General features: G+C 35.2%; 2 protein-coding genes across 5 annotated transcripts in view; both read right to left on the reverse strand.

The window, feature by feature from the left end:
* Positions 1-10,918, reverse strand: part of LOC124180018 (tetraspanin-1) — a 29,014-nt gene extending 18,096 nt beyond the window's left edge. Inside the window, exons 1-4 of one of the 4 annotated variants that reach the window (XM_046564990.1) lie at positions 10,201-10,611; positions 9,596-9,724; positions 3,181-3,294; positions 2,562-2,660 (exon numbers count right to left, since the gene is read on the reverse strand). In XM_046564990.1, the coding sequence (XP_046420946.1) occupies positions 2,562-2,660; positions 3,181-3,240 (159 nt within the window). In that variant the 5' untranslated portion in view covers positions 3,241-3,294; positions 9,596-9,724; positions 10,201-10,611. Of the gene's footprint in view, positions 1-2,561; positions 2,661-3,180; positions 3,295-9,595; positions 9,740-10,200; positions 10,612-10,797 lie in introns of those variants that run through there. The other 3 variants (XM_046564991.1, XM_046564992.1, XM_046564989.1) reach the window with 3 other exon arrangements.
* Positions 10,919-11,482: 564 nt separating this feature from the next.
* LOC124180012 (zinc finger protein 800) lies at positions 11,483-18,026 on the reverse strand. The gene is made up of 8 exons (XM_046564980.1): positions 17,904-18,026; positions 16,195-16,542; positions 15,755-16,126; positions 15,110-15,284; positions 14,852-14,992; positions 14,595-14,752; positions 12,685-13,918; positions 11,483-12,598 (listed from the first exon to the last, which is right to left on the reverse strand). Exons 2-8 carry the CDS (start codon positions 16,537-16,539, stop codon positions 11,874-11,876), a joined length of 3,150 nt encoding a protein of 1,049 aa, XP_046420936.1. The 5' UTR covers positions 16,540-16,542; positions 17,904-18,026; the 3' UTR covers positions 11,483-11,873.
* Positions 18,027-18,049: the final 23 nt, after the last annotated feature.

Consider the following 18,049-nt stretch of genomic DNA (forward strand, 5'->3'; position numbering starts at 1 on the left):
TTATTCCAACTCTTGAATTCTGGACTTCGTCGGTTGCGATCTACTTTTTCTCACCGTTGTTTTTTGTCGAAATCAAATTTGCAAAAAAGAAAAGAAAAAAAAAAAGAAATGGTTAAATCGAGCACGTGTAATGTAAAAGGCAATACCATGTATACCTATACGTACATGGTGAAGAGACAGGCGAGATTCAAGAAGCAGGTATAATCTGGGTCGTCTTCCGGTAATCGACGGGTAAAACGTGCCCATACATAAGCAAGTGAGCTAAATAATGTATACCTAACTGGACAAATTGACTCGTCCTCCGCCTATAAAATGGTCGAACGAGAAGAGAAAGAGAAAAAGAGAGAGAGAAAAAGTAAGAAGGAAATGGAAATATTGTATAATACCGTATAAGTATAAAAAAGTTGCATTTTTAACAATTTTTTTTAATATCCTTTTCAACCAATCGAATTGTGTCATGGAATTTAGAAGGATAAAAAATTCTTCTCCGTAAAAAGTTTACATTACAATTTTTCACTCAGCGATGTTTTTATAATTATTGAACATGTACAATTGCACTTTATTATATTAGTTTACTATTACCAGAAGGGAGAAAAAGTTTGAATAATTTGACGGCCACATTTTTCTTTGTAAAACTTACAAATGTAGGTATACGACGTATACGTGTACGATTGAAAAAATCATTCGTAAAAGAAACAAACATAGAGAAAGAAAAATAAATGGAAAGGTAAATTTAAAGCCTACATAATATGCGGTTATGTATTTAAATGATAAGGATTAGACTCTACACGCCCCACAACGCGGGAATCTTCTTTCATTGCGCAACAACGTTTTAGTATTTAATTGAATAATTTATGTTGTTTCTCGTTTCGCCGTGTATGATTACCGATGTTGGTGGTAGTAGTTTACTACGTCTACGTACAATATACACATGTACTACATATCCAAGAGGCGGTAATGTCACTATAATTTAAAACGGGGGCTTGATTAATTGTCTCGATTTCGGCTCCTTATCTTTCGCATATTTTTTTCATACAAAATATACATTACATGTTAGAAAAATTGCTTTATCTCTGTATTATGATTGTATACTACATAAATTGTTTTGCTTGTACGACACGGCGTGATTAAGTTGGCACAGAATGCTCCAATCTCTCACATACATACCACACAGATCTATAACAACAACTTGATGCTGACTGATCGTGAGTTCACTAGACCGCGAATATTGACCGCGATATTCTCTATCATTTGGTCTTCTCCATTGGTGCGTATCGATATTTTATACAGTTTTTATTTATTTTTTCCTTCGCATCTCATTGACATTTTCTATAATAATAACGATGTTAATAATAATAATAATGATAATAACAATGACGGTGGTAATATTGACAGATTTTGCTTCTCGATTTATAGAAACAAATACATTGTATTGCATGTGTATAGGTATATTTGCAATTTTACGTATTTCAATGCATTTTTGAAATTTTTACCACAATGCGATACAGCGTACGAATCATGCAATACTTAATTTTGTCAATTTTACTCTGCAGAAAACAGCAAAACAATTTCAATTATATGCATACGATCAATTGTATCACTCGGCTTCATAAATTTCGATTTTCAATAACGAGAGTTTGAAAATTCTAGATTAATAAAAAAATAAATAAAAACAAGTTATTTCCAGGATAATGATTAAGCGTAACGACGAATCGTATATACGTAAAATCGAAGTGATGGTCAGTCACCTCGCAGAGTTAATTTCATAATATAATAAACTTTTCCTTGAATAATGCCTATTATATGGATAATTACTTTTTTCCATCTCTCTCCGCGCGTTTCTCGATGAGAGACGTGAAAGTTCGACGACGATTTCGACTCATTGTTAATTATAAAGAGAAAGAGAAAGGGAGAGAAAGAGAAAGAGAGCAAAAAAGGAACAAAAAGAAAAAAAAAAAAAGAAAAGAAATCAACCTGGGAGACAAATAGAATGCCTTATAAGATAACGACGCCAATAAGGAAATTATACGCCTTTGTCGTCAACTTTTTCGGCAGTAATCGATCGGCGCTTTCTAACGATATTCGAACCTGCACGAGGTTTGCAAGTATCGATTATATATTTTTACACGATAGCGGGAAGAAAGGTGGTTGGCGAGGGGAAATAAATAAATTAAAAAAAAAAAAAAAAAACGGTAGAAAGAGAGAGAATGAAAGTAAATGGATAGAAATCGATGCCACAATAGCAAATCGATCGCATCACGCGTTTTCGAATATTCTATATTACAATTACATGTCGCGTAATTTATTCTGCAAAATTTGATTTTTTCCACTTTTAAACGAGATTTTAGTCTGTTAATTAAATAAAAAAAAAAAAAAAAAAATAAATTTAAACACTGCCATGTTATAGGTAAAAAGATTTGATTGAATTGTTCGCTTTAAAACTGCAACGATGCAGAAGAACCTTGACGAATGGAATTTCGATTGATTGTGTGTTAAATAAATGTATGCAAATATGCGGAACAATAATAAAAGGTCACAGCTATATATGTATAGAGACTTACCACAATGTCAGCCTGATCGACCTTGGCTATGAGATTAGTGAAGGAATTTCTATCGGCTATTAACCAGATGCCAACAGCCAACGCTGCGCCTCCAGCGACCTAAAGTTACAAATATATATACATATATATTATAATCCATTTGCTACGTATAATGATAATAATTAAAAAAACACCATTCCTTTTATTTTCAATCTTCTTATCGTTCAATTAAATTATCATCGGTCGAGCAAAACTTAGAAAAAAAAGAGAGAAAAAAAAGGGATAATCTCAACAACGATGAAATAATTTCAAGAGATTTACAAATAACTGACATGTAAATGATGGACTTCTTTTTTTTAAAAAGTCATATAAACATACAAGCTCGATATTCATCATGTACTTAGATTCTTTTTTTTTTTTTTTTGGTGTCATCAACAGTATTACAAACATTTTTTTCACGTCAGTATTATAAAGGAAAAAAAAACAACATTTTTTTCAGTTATACTCTTGCTTTGGTGTAAAAAGACACGCGTACATGTATATATTTTATAATGTTTATTATAATATTTGTCTAATGCGAACCAATTGTTTGATAAAGAATAACCTACGCGCCCAATCTAAGATATGTAAGTATACTTACGAAGAAGATGAAATTGAAGAAGCACAAAAAATACTTGGCACATCGCGAACCACACCCCATTTTTAACGTGATTTTCAAACTCTTGTTGAAAATGTATTATGTGTATATTTGAACCTGCAACAGAAAACGAATAACATAAATAATAAAAAAAATTATAACAACGACGGAGTAGGATGTATAATAACTATTGTATGATGCATATGTGTTATAACGCGCAATGTAAGGTGATGCGTATTATTGTTTTTGCGATTTTTTGAATTTTGAAAATTCTGGAGACGAAGAAAAAAAGAAAATTCACATAAAATATAAAATCCAGCGTCGTATGATTTTAATACGCGTATGTTTCATAACGTCAACTATAAATACACGTGGTATACCTATATTACAAAATGACGATACAACTCGATTGTTATAATAATTACATTATTACAGCGCACAACTAAATTATGACGACGAATTATGCATGTATTGTCATCGGCACGATTGGCATTATTTATAATGTAACGCCAACCGTATTAATATATTGCACTGATAATGATAACAACGACAATGATCATGATCATCATCATCATCATCATCATCATCATCATCATATTATAACAGAGAGTTGACCGAATTACACGCGGGATTAACGTTAATTACAAAATTCACTAACTTCCGGTTGTAATTCTTTGCAGTGTTCTCAATGATATAAGTAGTAGGTATACGTGCAAGGTACATGCTTGTATAACGTATACATCAAAACTAGGTTTACACGACAAGAATTTATTATTACTCTACATGTATATAATTTTTTACATTTTTTTTTTTATTTTTTCAATCAATGTCACAGAGAAATTTTTCCCACAGGTTTTTTCAAAACGCTGACCAACGTTGTACTATGTACGGGAAAAGAAGGAAAAAAATAAATGAAAAAAAAAAAAAACTGCTGTTACATACACGCACACACACACACGAATTGTTTTCTTCTTGTATGCTGCATTCCTGCCGTTAGATGCACCGAAAATATATGGCCTGGCATACCAAAGCCGGGAGAGGGGTCAGGATTACGTGCTGCATGCCGGCAGGTGCAGCAGAATAAGGAGAATATCAGGAGATGAAGGAGAGGAGAGAACAGCGGAGTAAAACTGTCGACGTACAACATAAGCCGCCTTATAATAGATACAATGAGAAAAAAGTTTGTAGGAAAAAAGATAAATATATTCTCGAGAGAAAATTGACACAAGTTTTTTTCAGACAATCGTACTTCGTAATTTCCTTTTTAATTAACGAGAAAGTATATCTCGTTCAGTAAATTAAAAAAAAAAAAAAAATAAAAAAAAATTGTTCAACACAACGAAATGTTTCTTTTCTTCAAATACCTTCGTTTGGTGAAAATAATTTTCGTTTGGAGTAAGAATAAACTGAAATAAACATCAAAGAATCTTTTTCAAGGAATTTCTTTACAGAAAATCAAGCATTTTTTTTTTTTTTTCGTTTCATTCAACAAAGAAAATTATCCACCGAAAACCACATACTTTGTTGGAATGCATCACGAGGGTCGCATTGTTCGCACAAAAAAAAAAAAAAAAACCGCTTTGTTTATAACATAACGATAGACAAAATGTTACGTCGCAGATCCAATAAGAAATTGTGTGGGAATGAAAAATTTGGTTGGATTTGAAGAAGAAAATTATCTCTTCACATTGAGTTTTCAAATAACGCCTATAATAATACTCTTTGAATTAGATGTTTTTTAACGTTGGTTGCTTTCTTTTACGAACTAAAATGGCCTGGTTTCGTTTCCCATTGATGGCAGAAAAAAAAATTTCCTCACTTCTGAAAAGAAGCATCACCAGAGAAGAGATATCCGAATTTTTCAACAAGAAATAATGTAAGAAATGAAAATAAAATTTCAAATTCTTCCAGGTATACAACGGACGCTCCGAATTCAGTAACAAGAGACGAAGCTCTGCTTTGTGGGAGGAGTGGAGGGGGAAAAAAAAATGTATACAGAGCATAACTTAACCGAGTTAAGGTAAGGATGCATCCGGCGGCGTACAGTCCAGTCGAAAAAGTGTAGAAGCAGAAAGATTGTGAAAAACAGCGATTTTCGCTACGTATCCGAAACGAGTTCTGATAACTTTTGATGAAAAAATTCACAGCATTTTGGTAGGGAAAAAAAAATCTAAATACCATAAATTTTTTTTTAAAAACAAGATTACATCACGTTACGAATAAATAATTTGACAGACGAGTGACGTTGCAGATAGTAATTTTTTATGATCCGTAAACTTCGATGAATTTAACCGCTCATTTTTTTCGGTAGTCAAATTCCACCGAAATCAACACCTGAAACGCGATTATTATTCGATATCGTGAACGTATCTTGGAGAAAATATGGGGGAAAAAAATTGAACTGTATGATTTATCAAAATCGGATATACGGTACAGTTTTTTTCATTCGCAAACGGATAAAAGTCGACGTGGTGAAAAAAAAAATATTAAAAAAAAATATCACAACTGTGCATAATTATTGAGTTCTTTCAAGAAACAACTCCGGTGCTTTTTAGTTTGTTTGTTTCTTTGTTTTATAATATTGAGGTGACATTGCTTTAACCTTCTGAGTCAACTTGATCAACCTGTAACTTCATTATTCGACGAATATGTTTTGTTTGAACATTGTTTTTACTGTACTGTACCCCGATATAACGTTAACAGACCCATCGGAATGCAATTGGATCTCGAATCGTATCGCTTGTTCTTTAAATTGGATTATTACTGTTGTCGTTATGATTACTATTATTACTATCATTCGTGATACGTCTGAAGAAAATTTATTTCAAAAATCTCAAGGATAAAAAAAAAGGACAATTATGACGAAAGCGAAAAGATTATTGAGAGAAGATTAAGAGTTTCCCTTATCATTGAAAATTTGGTTTTTTTCTCTCTTTCTCTCTTATCCCGCAATGTGTAGACAAAAGAGAAACTATTCACAGATAATAAAATGATGTTAAATGTGTGATTAACGCATTATTTCAAACTTTTCTTTTTTCTTCGTTTTTGTTATACGTATTTAAATTACTGCACACTGCAAATGTTTTGATGCACACAATTTTAGAAATATTATTAATGGCGTTGTTGAATTGCTTTTATTTAATGAATGTTTCAACAGCAGAAAATTTTCCTTATTATTCTTAAATCAATTCTACTAGAGATTTTTCTTTGTACGAATTGAAATACGACTCACAATCAATAATATCTGTTCAGGATTTCATCGCTTTTAAAACTGTGTCTTTCGCTTTTTTTTCCTCTCCAATAATCAGTGTCTCCAATAATTATCGCAATTCGCAACATATTACACATATTATATATGAATGTTGTTTTCAACTATCTATAAGATACATTGTATTTTTAAATTCATTATACTCGTGTTTATTTTTATACATATAATGTTGTTACTACTGCATCGATAAATGGATAGCAAAAACTGGATAAACTGATCAGCAGATTATATTTTTATTCAGCAAAAATTTTTACCGACGAACAAGAAAGTTTACAATTTGATTTCGCGTAGAAAAAGAAGAAAATAAGAAACTATCACTCGACGCTAAGAAATTTCTCACTACATGCAAGACACTTATAATACGAAGACAATATGAACAAATAATTCCTTGGATATCGATCTCTTCAGATAATTTTACTTATATAATGATTTTACATCAAATTATTACTTAAAATCTATCATCGTTACCGTTTTATTATACAATATTTAAATGTTCAAATTGAATACGTAATAATTTGGCATAAAATCGGCATCTAAAAACTCTCTCTATCGCTGCAATTTAAAGTGTATGTAATACGTTGTTTATTAATATAATACGATTTAGTGGAAAGTATAATAATAGTGAATAATTGTATTTCTGTTCCTTTGCCACTCAAGTTATAAAAAATGTTCTCAAATTCGAATTAATGAGAAAAAAAAAAAAATGATTTCGTTTACACGGTTTAAAAGATACAAAAGTTATTTACTTAAAACAAAAAAAAAATTTGCTCAAACAATTAATACGTATACAGTGGAAAATATTGTAGGTAGAAGAGAAAATTACAATATACACTGTAATATGAAACGATTGAAATAATAACGTAATACAATATAATATAATACGCGACAATGAATGAATGAATGAAAATAGAAATGAAAATAACGGTGCTGCCATTATTGCTGCTGGTACAGAGCAGTTTATCTCATCTTGCCTGCAGACGATGAGAGAAGAGAAGAGAGCATAGGGCAAAAGATTCTTCTCTCCTTTCTCGTTGCCACGGAGATGCGAATCAGAGACCGAACCCCTCGCATCCGCACAATTTAATACATACAGCTGCTATACGCATATAACTTAGCATGTATTATAAGAGTATTGCCGAGGAATGAGACAATTTTTATAAATAATACTGCGTAGTTTTTCAAATGATAATTCTCGTGTATCACCGAGGGGGAAAAAAAAATATACGACAATAGAATTATGTAACGATCTGTAAAAAAAAAAGCAGCACTAGTTGCAGGAAAAAAAAGAACAAAATGTCGTCATCCGTCGTGGTGACAACTAATTTTATTATATATATAATATATATATATTAAGTTGGTCCTTATTTAGGGCGTTTACGAAATTCCGTGCGGACAAAGCGGAAAAAGTATTCGAAAAAAAAGTACGCGCAAGTTGGAGACGGTATTTTTCATGTTGGTATTATTGGTCTCTTGGTTCGCGTGTGATATTAAAAATAAAATTGTCTAACGACCAATTATGAAAACATCAGGCAACGCGGCCGCGACTTGACACAAAGTTATTAAATAAATAATATCACGTCAAAGTCTCTGCTACGTATGCGAAACTCAACAAAATTGCAGGCTCAGGCGAGGAACACTCGTGAAATGAATGTTGGGTGGATTTTAACCATTTTCTCTGTTATCGATATTACGATCATACGAGATAAAGATATAATTGTTTGAAACTTGACTAAAGAATTAAATTAAATCATCAATTAAGTATTTATCCATTTATTTTGTTAAATTGTGATTTTCAAATTTCAAACACAACTTTGACGTGCTGGGATATCGAAACTTTTGACGCTGAAAATCGCCCAATTTTTTTTTTACGACTATAGGAGAGACATATACTAAATTTTAGATTTTTCGAAGCATTAATAAGGTGAGGCGAAAAATAATAATGCAGTGAGTCCGAGTTCGCTTTTAAATTACATTGAAAAATTCACTGCCTTAAAGGCGGTACTTTTATTTAACCTACAGGCTCCAGGTTGCGCATATTTTTTTTTGAAAACTGTTTCCTCCTTGTTCACACGAAATTTCGAAAAACACCCTAAATAAGGACCACGCTAATATATATAGTGCACGGCAACTGGGATTTTATTCTAATACATGCGTCTATCATCTATGAATTGATAATAGAATAAAAGCTATTGTATAATGTAACTATTTATTAAGAACGAAACGCAGAGAGAGTCATTAAGAAAGGCTAGAATTACAAGACGAATAAAGACTGAACACAACTTGAAAAAGAAAACCGGATTTATACTATTTTTGGAAACGCTTGATATATTCATGAAATACTTGAACGGTAAACTTCGAATTAATAAAGATTAAAAACGGATGAATACGAAATTCGGTTATTTCCTGAGTATAATAATTTATCAAACTGTTATATCCGTAAACTGGAAAGATTTCTTGAAAAAAAGAATACAATAATCGAAAGTGCTGGATAAGTGCTTAAATATCGATGCTTCGTATCAATTTTTTTTATACAATTCCAGTACTTTCTATTTTTTTGGACTTTCAAAAAGAGATCTTCGCAGCTGCTTAGGAATAAAATAATTCAATGATTACTGGCAACTTACGACGATATATATTACGATAGGATTACTAGGTTTAGAAAAGTCGTTTTAATTTATTGCCGATGATTTAGGGGATATGGCGGAAGGAAAACAGAAAAAAAAACAAGAGGAACATATCAGAGAAAAAGTGTATCACTTATCCTACGAACAGTGAAAAGATTTGTGTTCGCCCTTTTTTTTGTCAACATTTCAACCCCCAATCGAGATAACAGATAAAGGACTGATGCATAAACCTGCATATCGCCTCTAGACTTTACAACTGTAATCATAAAGCACTACGCCCGTGTTTATCTTGTAGGTATCATGTAAACGAAGTCCTAAGTATATGCATGTAATACTGCATCAGGAATGATGCGTCAGAGACGGTAATTAAGCCGATTATCTAAACGGCGCGCGCTGCTTCGCGGAATTCTTCCCCGCCTTACCAATTCTTGACACATGCGGCTTTACCGACAATTCGACCCGCGCTTATTATAATTACGTCAATTTAAAATGCAATGATTCATTTTGACCACATTTCTCTACTTACATGCGTTATATTTGTTTATTGACGGAACTCGGAGTAAGGAGAAGCCCGAGAACAGATGCGAAAGATCTCTGAAGCCATCGTCGCATGGTATTGTGGCCAGAAATCAAGTTCCAACAATTGATTAGGCTTCTGAAGTGAACGTGTCTAATTAAAAACAGTGGATTTAAATGCTGGCAGCGTGGAAGCAGGATCGACCTTCGTTCCTCTCCGCCGGTCAAATTACATACATACACCAGCAACAAGTGGTGCCGTCTGAGCCTCCGGCCAGCTTCTCCTTCTTCGCTTTTATTACGCTGCCGTAGCCGCCACGAAGGAAAAAAAAAGAGACCGGGTTGTTCGCGCTTGGCTCGACGGGTTATTGTTAGAATATCGAGTAGTTAGAGTGAGAGACTCGCTACAGACCGGCAAGTAACCGTGCAGAAAAAATACAAGATAGTATAAAAATTTCCAGCAATAAACAAACGAACATCGGTAAAGCTGCAACGTCTGTGTTGATTTTTCTATCAATGGAATATAAAGACAAAACACAACCGAAACGAAACTTCGAAACGATGTTTATCACTGAACTTTATACTTTGCTTTTGAAAGATAAAGGAGTTACGTACCCTTGTATGACGCTTGTTTTTCTTCGTTTGGTTGGGACGAATGGAGGGATGAATCGTCTCTCAGACGCACCAATCCACTAAATGTAAATCTCAAGTTTTACCGCAACGACACTTCACAGAATTATTACTGATCTCAACGATACTTGGATATTCTTGGGTAAAATAATAAAGGAAACACTCTTCGTTCAGTGTTGTTATTTGCATTACAACCACGCCGTGACTTGTGCTATTACTTTTCTTTTTTTGTTTTGAACACTAGAGTCAAACGTTTCTCCCCTTTTTTTTTAATCAACAGGTATCGGTCTACGATCACGTAAAGAACACTCAAAGCGTCGCACGTATCTTCAAGCCTTCACTGCGCACTTAGAAAAGACCGTCAACGTTCTGCCGCTGCTCCGGCTCGACTGAATTTCTCGAGTCGAGTCGACGCCGCTTCGAACCAGAAAAACAACGGTGTAGGAAAGGTGGTGGGGGGATTCGGGAATTATACGCACTCCGTACGCATTATACACCATGTAATGTGTGTTACGGTTGTGCCATTGATGCAGCGATGTAGATGGATATTATCTCAGCTATAAGAATCGGAAGAATACTTACGGAGAATTAGTCGCAGGACTTGCTGACGAAGAGCCGACGACGATGATGATGAGATCGAGGGAATTCAATGCTCCATAAATCGCCCGCAGAGGAAAAGATGCTGTAGCCTTGTTTTTGGCAATCGAAACGAGAGTTAAAATTACCGTAAAAATGACGTACCCTGTACGCTGCGTGGACTAGTTTGAGTTTTAACGTACGTACGTAAGTTGTACCTACCATGCGTGATCGGGTGAAGACGTGCTGCTGGCCTGCGGATCCTCTGTATTATATTATAACATGCTAGCTTTGAACAGAGAGAATGTTTTGACGTTTGCGATTTATAGGTTGTGATGAAACAAAGTGATCTTGTAGAAAAGCGAGTTGCTTTGAATCAATTGTTTTATGTTAAATCAATAATTTCTTAGTTGTTTGTAATATCCTCTCTAAGAAAGTTGCGATAATAAAACCTTATTTTATTCCTTTGTAACCGTGAGTTCTTTTAACCACTATAAATTGATGAAATATCGTATATTTACGTTTACACGTACGGGAAACCTTATGATGATAAAGCAATAACGCTCGTTTTGGAATAAATAAAATACTTCAGACGATATTTTGATCAACGGGAAAACGTGATATTTAGAATAATAGCTTGTGGAATTCCATGATCAGGCTGTTATACTTGCAATAAGTTTTAAAGTACAACTTTATATTTTTGTTTTTCTTTAATGAATATTTATATATGTATTTATGTATGTATTTACAACTACGTGGTTTTTGAAATCTTCCTTTTCCCAAGTAGATTCAGAAATTGTTACAGATCTCGTATAATCTGTATCTGCATCTCGCCCTCTAAGTACAGCACTAAATCTATGCAACATGTTATCTTTAAAAAATTTAAGATAAATTTTGAAGTTCTCAATATTATTTGTAACAGCTGTAACGCTATAGATTTGAAAGATTATTACTGGACTTTCCACAATTGTCAAGTAACGTAAATCATACTTGAATATATTTTTTTTTCAAATCAAATGATAAGATATTATGCACCGGAATGGACATGCATCAATTAATTCCAAAGCACGAGAAAATAAATTTTACTTTGGTGTCACAACCGGTGTATTCGTCACTCCAACACTGTTCAATACTGCCAGTCCATCTGTGGGATGTAATCTGACTTCAGCTTGCCTCAGCGAAAATTTGCTCATGTAATTATTCATTTCGGCCTTTTTATGCTGCATTATAGGCAACGGTTTACACGCTGATGATAATTTTTGCACAACGGAAGCTCGTGCTGCTGCTTCCGATTTATTCTCCAGGTCGCTTTCGGTTTCTCCGGAAGATTGCTGCTGGTTCGATTGCTTTTTCTTTAGCGTTTTCTGGGCTCCGGTTACTCCAGTAGCTTTGTGGATCGCCGAATCCTTGCGGATCACCTCAGTCAAGTCGTAGATAAAATCATCATTTACCGGCTTCACGCGAATTCGCGTCGGCCGCTTTTTCGGCTCCTTTGTACTCGAATTATTGCCGCTCTTCTTCCAATTGTCCTCTGTGCTGCTCCTAGTATCCTCATCACCGTTAATTTCCGTTGATGAATCTGTAGTTTTGCAACTCTTGGTTTCTAATATTAGCCGATGGATTTCCGGGTCGGGTCGCGGCTCCGGTTCGCCCTCTGCTGTACCGAATATCACTTCCATTACCATCTTCCGAAGATCCGGATCCTTGTCAAGTCTACTTCGCGTTTGCTGGGGCGTTTCTTCTGGGCTTGAATCACTGCTTTCACCTTCGTGTTCGCTCGGATTTGGTTCTCGTGGATGTTCTTTAGCTAAAAATGGAAGAAAATTTAGATGGTTATTAACCGTAAGCGATTGAAATCAATCATATGAAATATGACAAAGTGAATAATCAAACCTGTTGCAGTTATGTCCTCATCGACTGATTTTTCAATGGGCAATTTGATGTCCTTTTCGCCAGTTTTATCTCGCAGATACTCGACGCTGTTGGAATTGCTCGTAACTTCAACCACATCGACTTCTTTGGTCGGTGGTGACGTGACTTCAATAATATCTGGATCAGGATTATTTTCACAAGGATTGGATAGATCCATCATAATTTGTTGGGCAAGAGCACTTTGATCAGGTGGGATCTGAATGACCATATCCGCAATAACGGCTCTGTTGTTCTTGGCATCGTGTACTTTGTTGCAATGCGCTACGCAATCACATTTAACAAAACATTTGAAGTCGCAAAGTCTGCAGCGGTATCGATTCCAACCTATATGGATAGCCATGTGTCTCCTTAAGTTTGTCATCGAGGTGAATTTTCTATGACACGGTAAGCACTGAAGCTTTCGAACATTTGCAATCATCGCTATTCGATTCTCCATTATTTTCATATGATCCGTGCTAAATGTTTGCTTTTCACTGCTCGGTGGCACTGACTTCATGACATTTTCAGATTTATTAGAAAAATTTGTGGATTCTGAGCTATTCGATAAATCTTTTGAGGAATTTTTCAAGAGGGCGATTCTTCTCTTTTTGGGGCCGAAACTTATGGCGACTGTCCTGGAGTCGTCCATGCTTGTAAATATAATTTCGGGGGAATCTGGTACCTTGTTGGCAAGTGCTTGTTCTTCATCGGTTTCGATCGCCTGACCTTTATCAAATACAGAATTGGCAGATAGGAATGAATCGCTGTTCATTGAAATCTTGCCAAAATTATTCCCCATCATTTCCCAGTCAGCGTTGCTGATTCTGGAAACATTCTCTACTCGTATCGAGGTCTCGTTATTACTGATCAATTCCAAAGGCGATTCCTCTGAGCCCACACTCGAGGTGTCGACCAAACTCTGGATGCGTGGCGATTCGATTTTTTGTGAAACCTGTTTCTCGTTATTTTGAGAATTTCTCACAGCATGCTCAGGTGTGTTTTTACGCGATGGCTTACTATCGCTCGGTTGGTCAATTGGCGAAGGCGTTTTTTCTGATCTCGTAGCCTTGCTCGCTGTAGCTGCTTCGTTACAGGCAGCTATTCGCTTCTGGCACGACTGTGAGTGAGAGACCAACGCTGCTCTTCTGTCGAACCGTCGTCCACAACCGCCGCAGCGTTGAAGTTCTAGATCGGACTCAAAATGATCCATCCATTCCTGTAAACCAGAAATGAAAGTTATTGAATAAAAAGTGATGTGTGAACTTTTGTCAATTACTAAAGTCAGGGTAGCTATATAATTTAGTTTTGAAAATCCCATAACTTTTCCCTGTTTGCCCGACCTGATAATGACACTTTTTGTCATTTCTTACTTCAACATATCATATTTTGTAATGTTCCTCTGTATTTTTAAAAACGTTAGAGAGTTAAAGATAGTTAATAAAAGACAGAAGGTTGTGAATTCTGGTGTATATGAAGTTCAGGCCTTCAATATACATTGTTCACATTGTTATAAATAAATATTGGTAATCGAGGGATTGCGATGAGTGACATAAGAATGCTCGGACCAATAAAAATTACGAACAGCTGATTAAGACTGGTACTAGTCGAAAAATTAGAGATTACATTGAACGCCATATTTAACAAAATTTCCCAAAACAACTGAAAGGATTTGCTAAAATAATCTAAAATTTGAGTGACTTAATTACTTTGAAAAAATACGTATAGACTAAATATCGAAACTGGAGCTTGAAGCGAAGATTTTCAGCCTTGGTATAGTTTTTGATTCAACTTTCTACTTGCAATCGACACAAAGTTACAGGGTTTCAAAGTTGGAGCTTTTTTCGGTCAAAAACGGCAGCGCCCGTTGATTGTTTCCACGAGTGTATATTTACTTGAGTAGTGTTGCTTGTCTCCTGCAGTGACACGCTCAAAGATTTCGTCATGGCATTTTCCTTCTCTATATCTTCAGCTCCAGTGGTTTCCTTGCGGAAGGCCTTTTCCTGTATTTGAGCGCGGAGTTTTCTCACCTGCTCATTTGATTTTCTGTGAACTGCAATTAAGGCTTTATATGATGCTCCAATGCCGTATAATAAAATCTCTTGCATATCAATGACCAAAAAACGAACCAGAGTGAAACTTCGGTTTTTACCTTTGAAAAGGTGCCGATAAACGCTCCAAGTATTTGCAAACGTACTATTACAGCAAGGACACGGATAACATTTCCGATATGAGACGTGCAAAGACTTCATGTGGTAGGTCAACGTCTTCCTGGTAGCAAACTTTGCGTTACCTTAAATGAATGAAAAATATTTCAAGGGTTATAAAAACGAGTTATATTCATCTCTAGTAGGTAGTGAGTAACTCAACGATTAGTACTATTATGCAAAATTTTAATCGCAACACTTACACACTGAGCACACTAAGCTCTGAGATTTTGATTCCGCGCTTTCTGCTTGCTCATCGTCGCTGCCGTATATCTGCAATGGACTGTCGCTCTTTTCCAGCAGATTCGTGTCCATGGTTTCATCTTTAGAATAAACGACTGCAGTATTGCGTCCAATCATGTTTTGCAGCTCTATTATCTGCGAAAATCGAAAATACGCCCATTATCCAGATTATTGCTGCTGCCTTATTTATTTTTTTATTTATTTGTTAATTAACCAAGTTACATAGTAATGCATACAATACATTTTAAGAAATCTATCATATGCTGCAGAATTGTGAGCATCAATAAAAAAAAATAGCTCCAAAAAAAAAAAAAAAAAAAAAAAAAATTACATAATAATAATCAACAGACTAATACTATATCAACTAAAAGTTACAGAATACGACATGTCTGATATTATACATTACAATTTTATATCTTTTATGGCCTGTAATAGTGTTTTCCTAAAATTTTTTTAATTGAGTTTTATATTGCGGTAGTTTATTATAATAAAAATTGGTTAAATATTGAATACCTTGTTCTGCATATTTTATTATCAATCTCTATATCTCAACGCAAATTTTTATCCATTGTAATATACAAGTCGTCCGAATTTTCATTTCTTACCTGAGCTTTCATAAGATCGGCAGCTTGCAACGCTGACGACTGAGGAACAACGTTTGCAGTCTGATAAACAGCTGTTTTGCTTGTGTCTATCGGCTCAAGGACGATTTCCTGGTTCAACTTATTCATCTCAGGTTTGAGCTTTACTCTGCGATTTGGTAGCTTGGACCTCTTTGGTTCGCTGTTGAACTGCGATAGATCTTCGTCCTCCTCATTGTATTGTTTTTTCTGAAGCATGTCGACAACAGATGTGAGATCTTTCTTCAAGGTATTTCTGACAACTTGACTGCGAAGTATTCGAATGTTGTCATCTTCTTCCTTGCATTCAGCATCCTCTGCCAATTCGGGATCGAACATGAAAGCACCGTTCGATATCTGTAAATGATTTGCTTTCAACTTTTAAGGCTCGATGTCTGTGAAATGGGAAAGATTGATTTACTCACGATGTGGTCATTGTGACTACGTCTGAAAAGAGCGATGTTAAATTTTTCCCTGCAGTAAACCCGCTTGTGCGATATGAAGTTGGCCAGACTTCTGAACAGACTGCGGCAAACTCTGCACTCGTATACAACGTCGCATTCGTACGCTAGCATGCTTTTCACCTCCTCGCCACCAACTTCCAGCAATTTTGTAACTTGCAACAAACTCGAAACGCTAATGTCGATCGGTTTGCGCAATTGGGATAAGTCGGGATTGGAAATATCCGCAGATTCTTTATCTCCAAATTTAACCCTCCCAAATTTCCCGTTGTTCTTCCTCGTTTTGGTTCTCGGTTTTACAGACTTCATTTTCTTAAAGCATACAAACAACAGACAATGTAGAAAAAGGCTGATATTTGAATTTGTGTCAAATACTATATGCCGATCAACACACTGTGTAAAAGTTTTTTTTTTTTATCAATTGGAAACTAGTCAAAGTTCGGTAAAGGGAATAAATTATAGCCATTGTTTATTTCTGATCCAGCATTTCTACTCATAATCATGTAATAATCCAATCTTAACTCTCATGAATTTCTCGACTTGACGGTTACGTTCAACTGTTTCTCAAATCTGGGTAATCAATTTCAATCCCAATATTTGTAAAGGTTATATTTGCTGATAGTAATGATCACAGGCTTAGAAATAAAGGTAACAGAGCAGCCAGAGATGGGTGGAACGACTGACCATTCACGAATGTAATTTAAAGTGGGGTGTACAGACCGATATCAAAACTTAACAACGTCATTGCAGAATCTGCAGGTTTCTAATAAGTAAATTTGACTCTCCCAAACCTTGCACTGATTCTCTAGATCTTATGGCTCTATTTCTTAGCCCTTGTTTGCTGAAAACAGTAGTAATCAAAACTTATTGTAAAAAATGGCTGATGTGTGAAAACATAAGGGAACAAAAATGCGGCTAAACATGTGACAATTGATGTCTAGAGTAATTTTAAGTCAGATAAAGTTTGCTGAAGAGGAATAAACGAGTTCACTTGATTCCTACCCTAAATTCTTTATGCGAGTTACGATTATCTTAGAAATTTGATGTCTTGACGGTTACGATGACTTGTTTCTGACCTTAGAAAAATTATTATTTTTTAACATTTGAAACGTTACATCAATCATCTATAGGATTGATAAACTTTCTGGAATATATGGAGAGTTGAAATCAAGAAGAAATTTGCCGACACAGAATGCAAATTGCAACAAATGTTTGTACACGTCTTTATCGAAGCAGGACAAGGTCGACGTGATTCTAGATGGTGGGTGGAAAGATTGAGGCGGAGAATCGACGCGTTCATCCTACACTCTTCTAGAGTGCTCAAAAACTAAATTAAAAACATTCTGTGGAAAATGATAGAGTGGATTTGATGCCATGGATAAATGGGGTACGCCGATGCAAGAATAGCCAAAGTGCGGTGCGTTTGGAACTGCGACCAGATTGATCAAGGGGTTAAAACTTATGGAAGATTTAGAATTTAGCGAAGAATCAAAGTGTTGTTGTTACCGGGGATCTAATTTAATCCGAATCGAGTCTAGTTGATAAAAATCAAGAATCACCCCCTGATTAAGGGGGCTAAAAACATGGTACGTCTCTCCTTCGTTTTAGACCATGAAAATCGATATTACGGTACGAAAAAGAAGCGTATATCAATTAACGGGGATTATATTTACCGTCGTAAAACCGTCCCAGGTCACTCCGTGAATAAATGCCTTATATATCGATGATATATTTTATTGTAACGTGCGGTTTCACTCTTCGATAGCCTCCATTTTTAGACGAAGGTTCGGATGTTGCCCGTTTGCCGGAAATAAATAGG

Source organism: Neodiprion fabricii, chromosome 4 (genome assembly GCF_021155785.1).
Source record: "Neodiprion fabricii isolate iyNeoFabr1 chromosome 4, iyNeoFabr1.1, whole genome shotgun sequence".
NCBI lineage: Eukaryota > Metazoa > Arthropoda > Insecta > Hymenoptera > Diprionidae > Neodiprion > Neodiprion fabricii.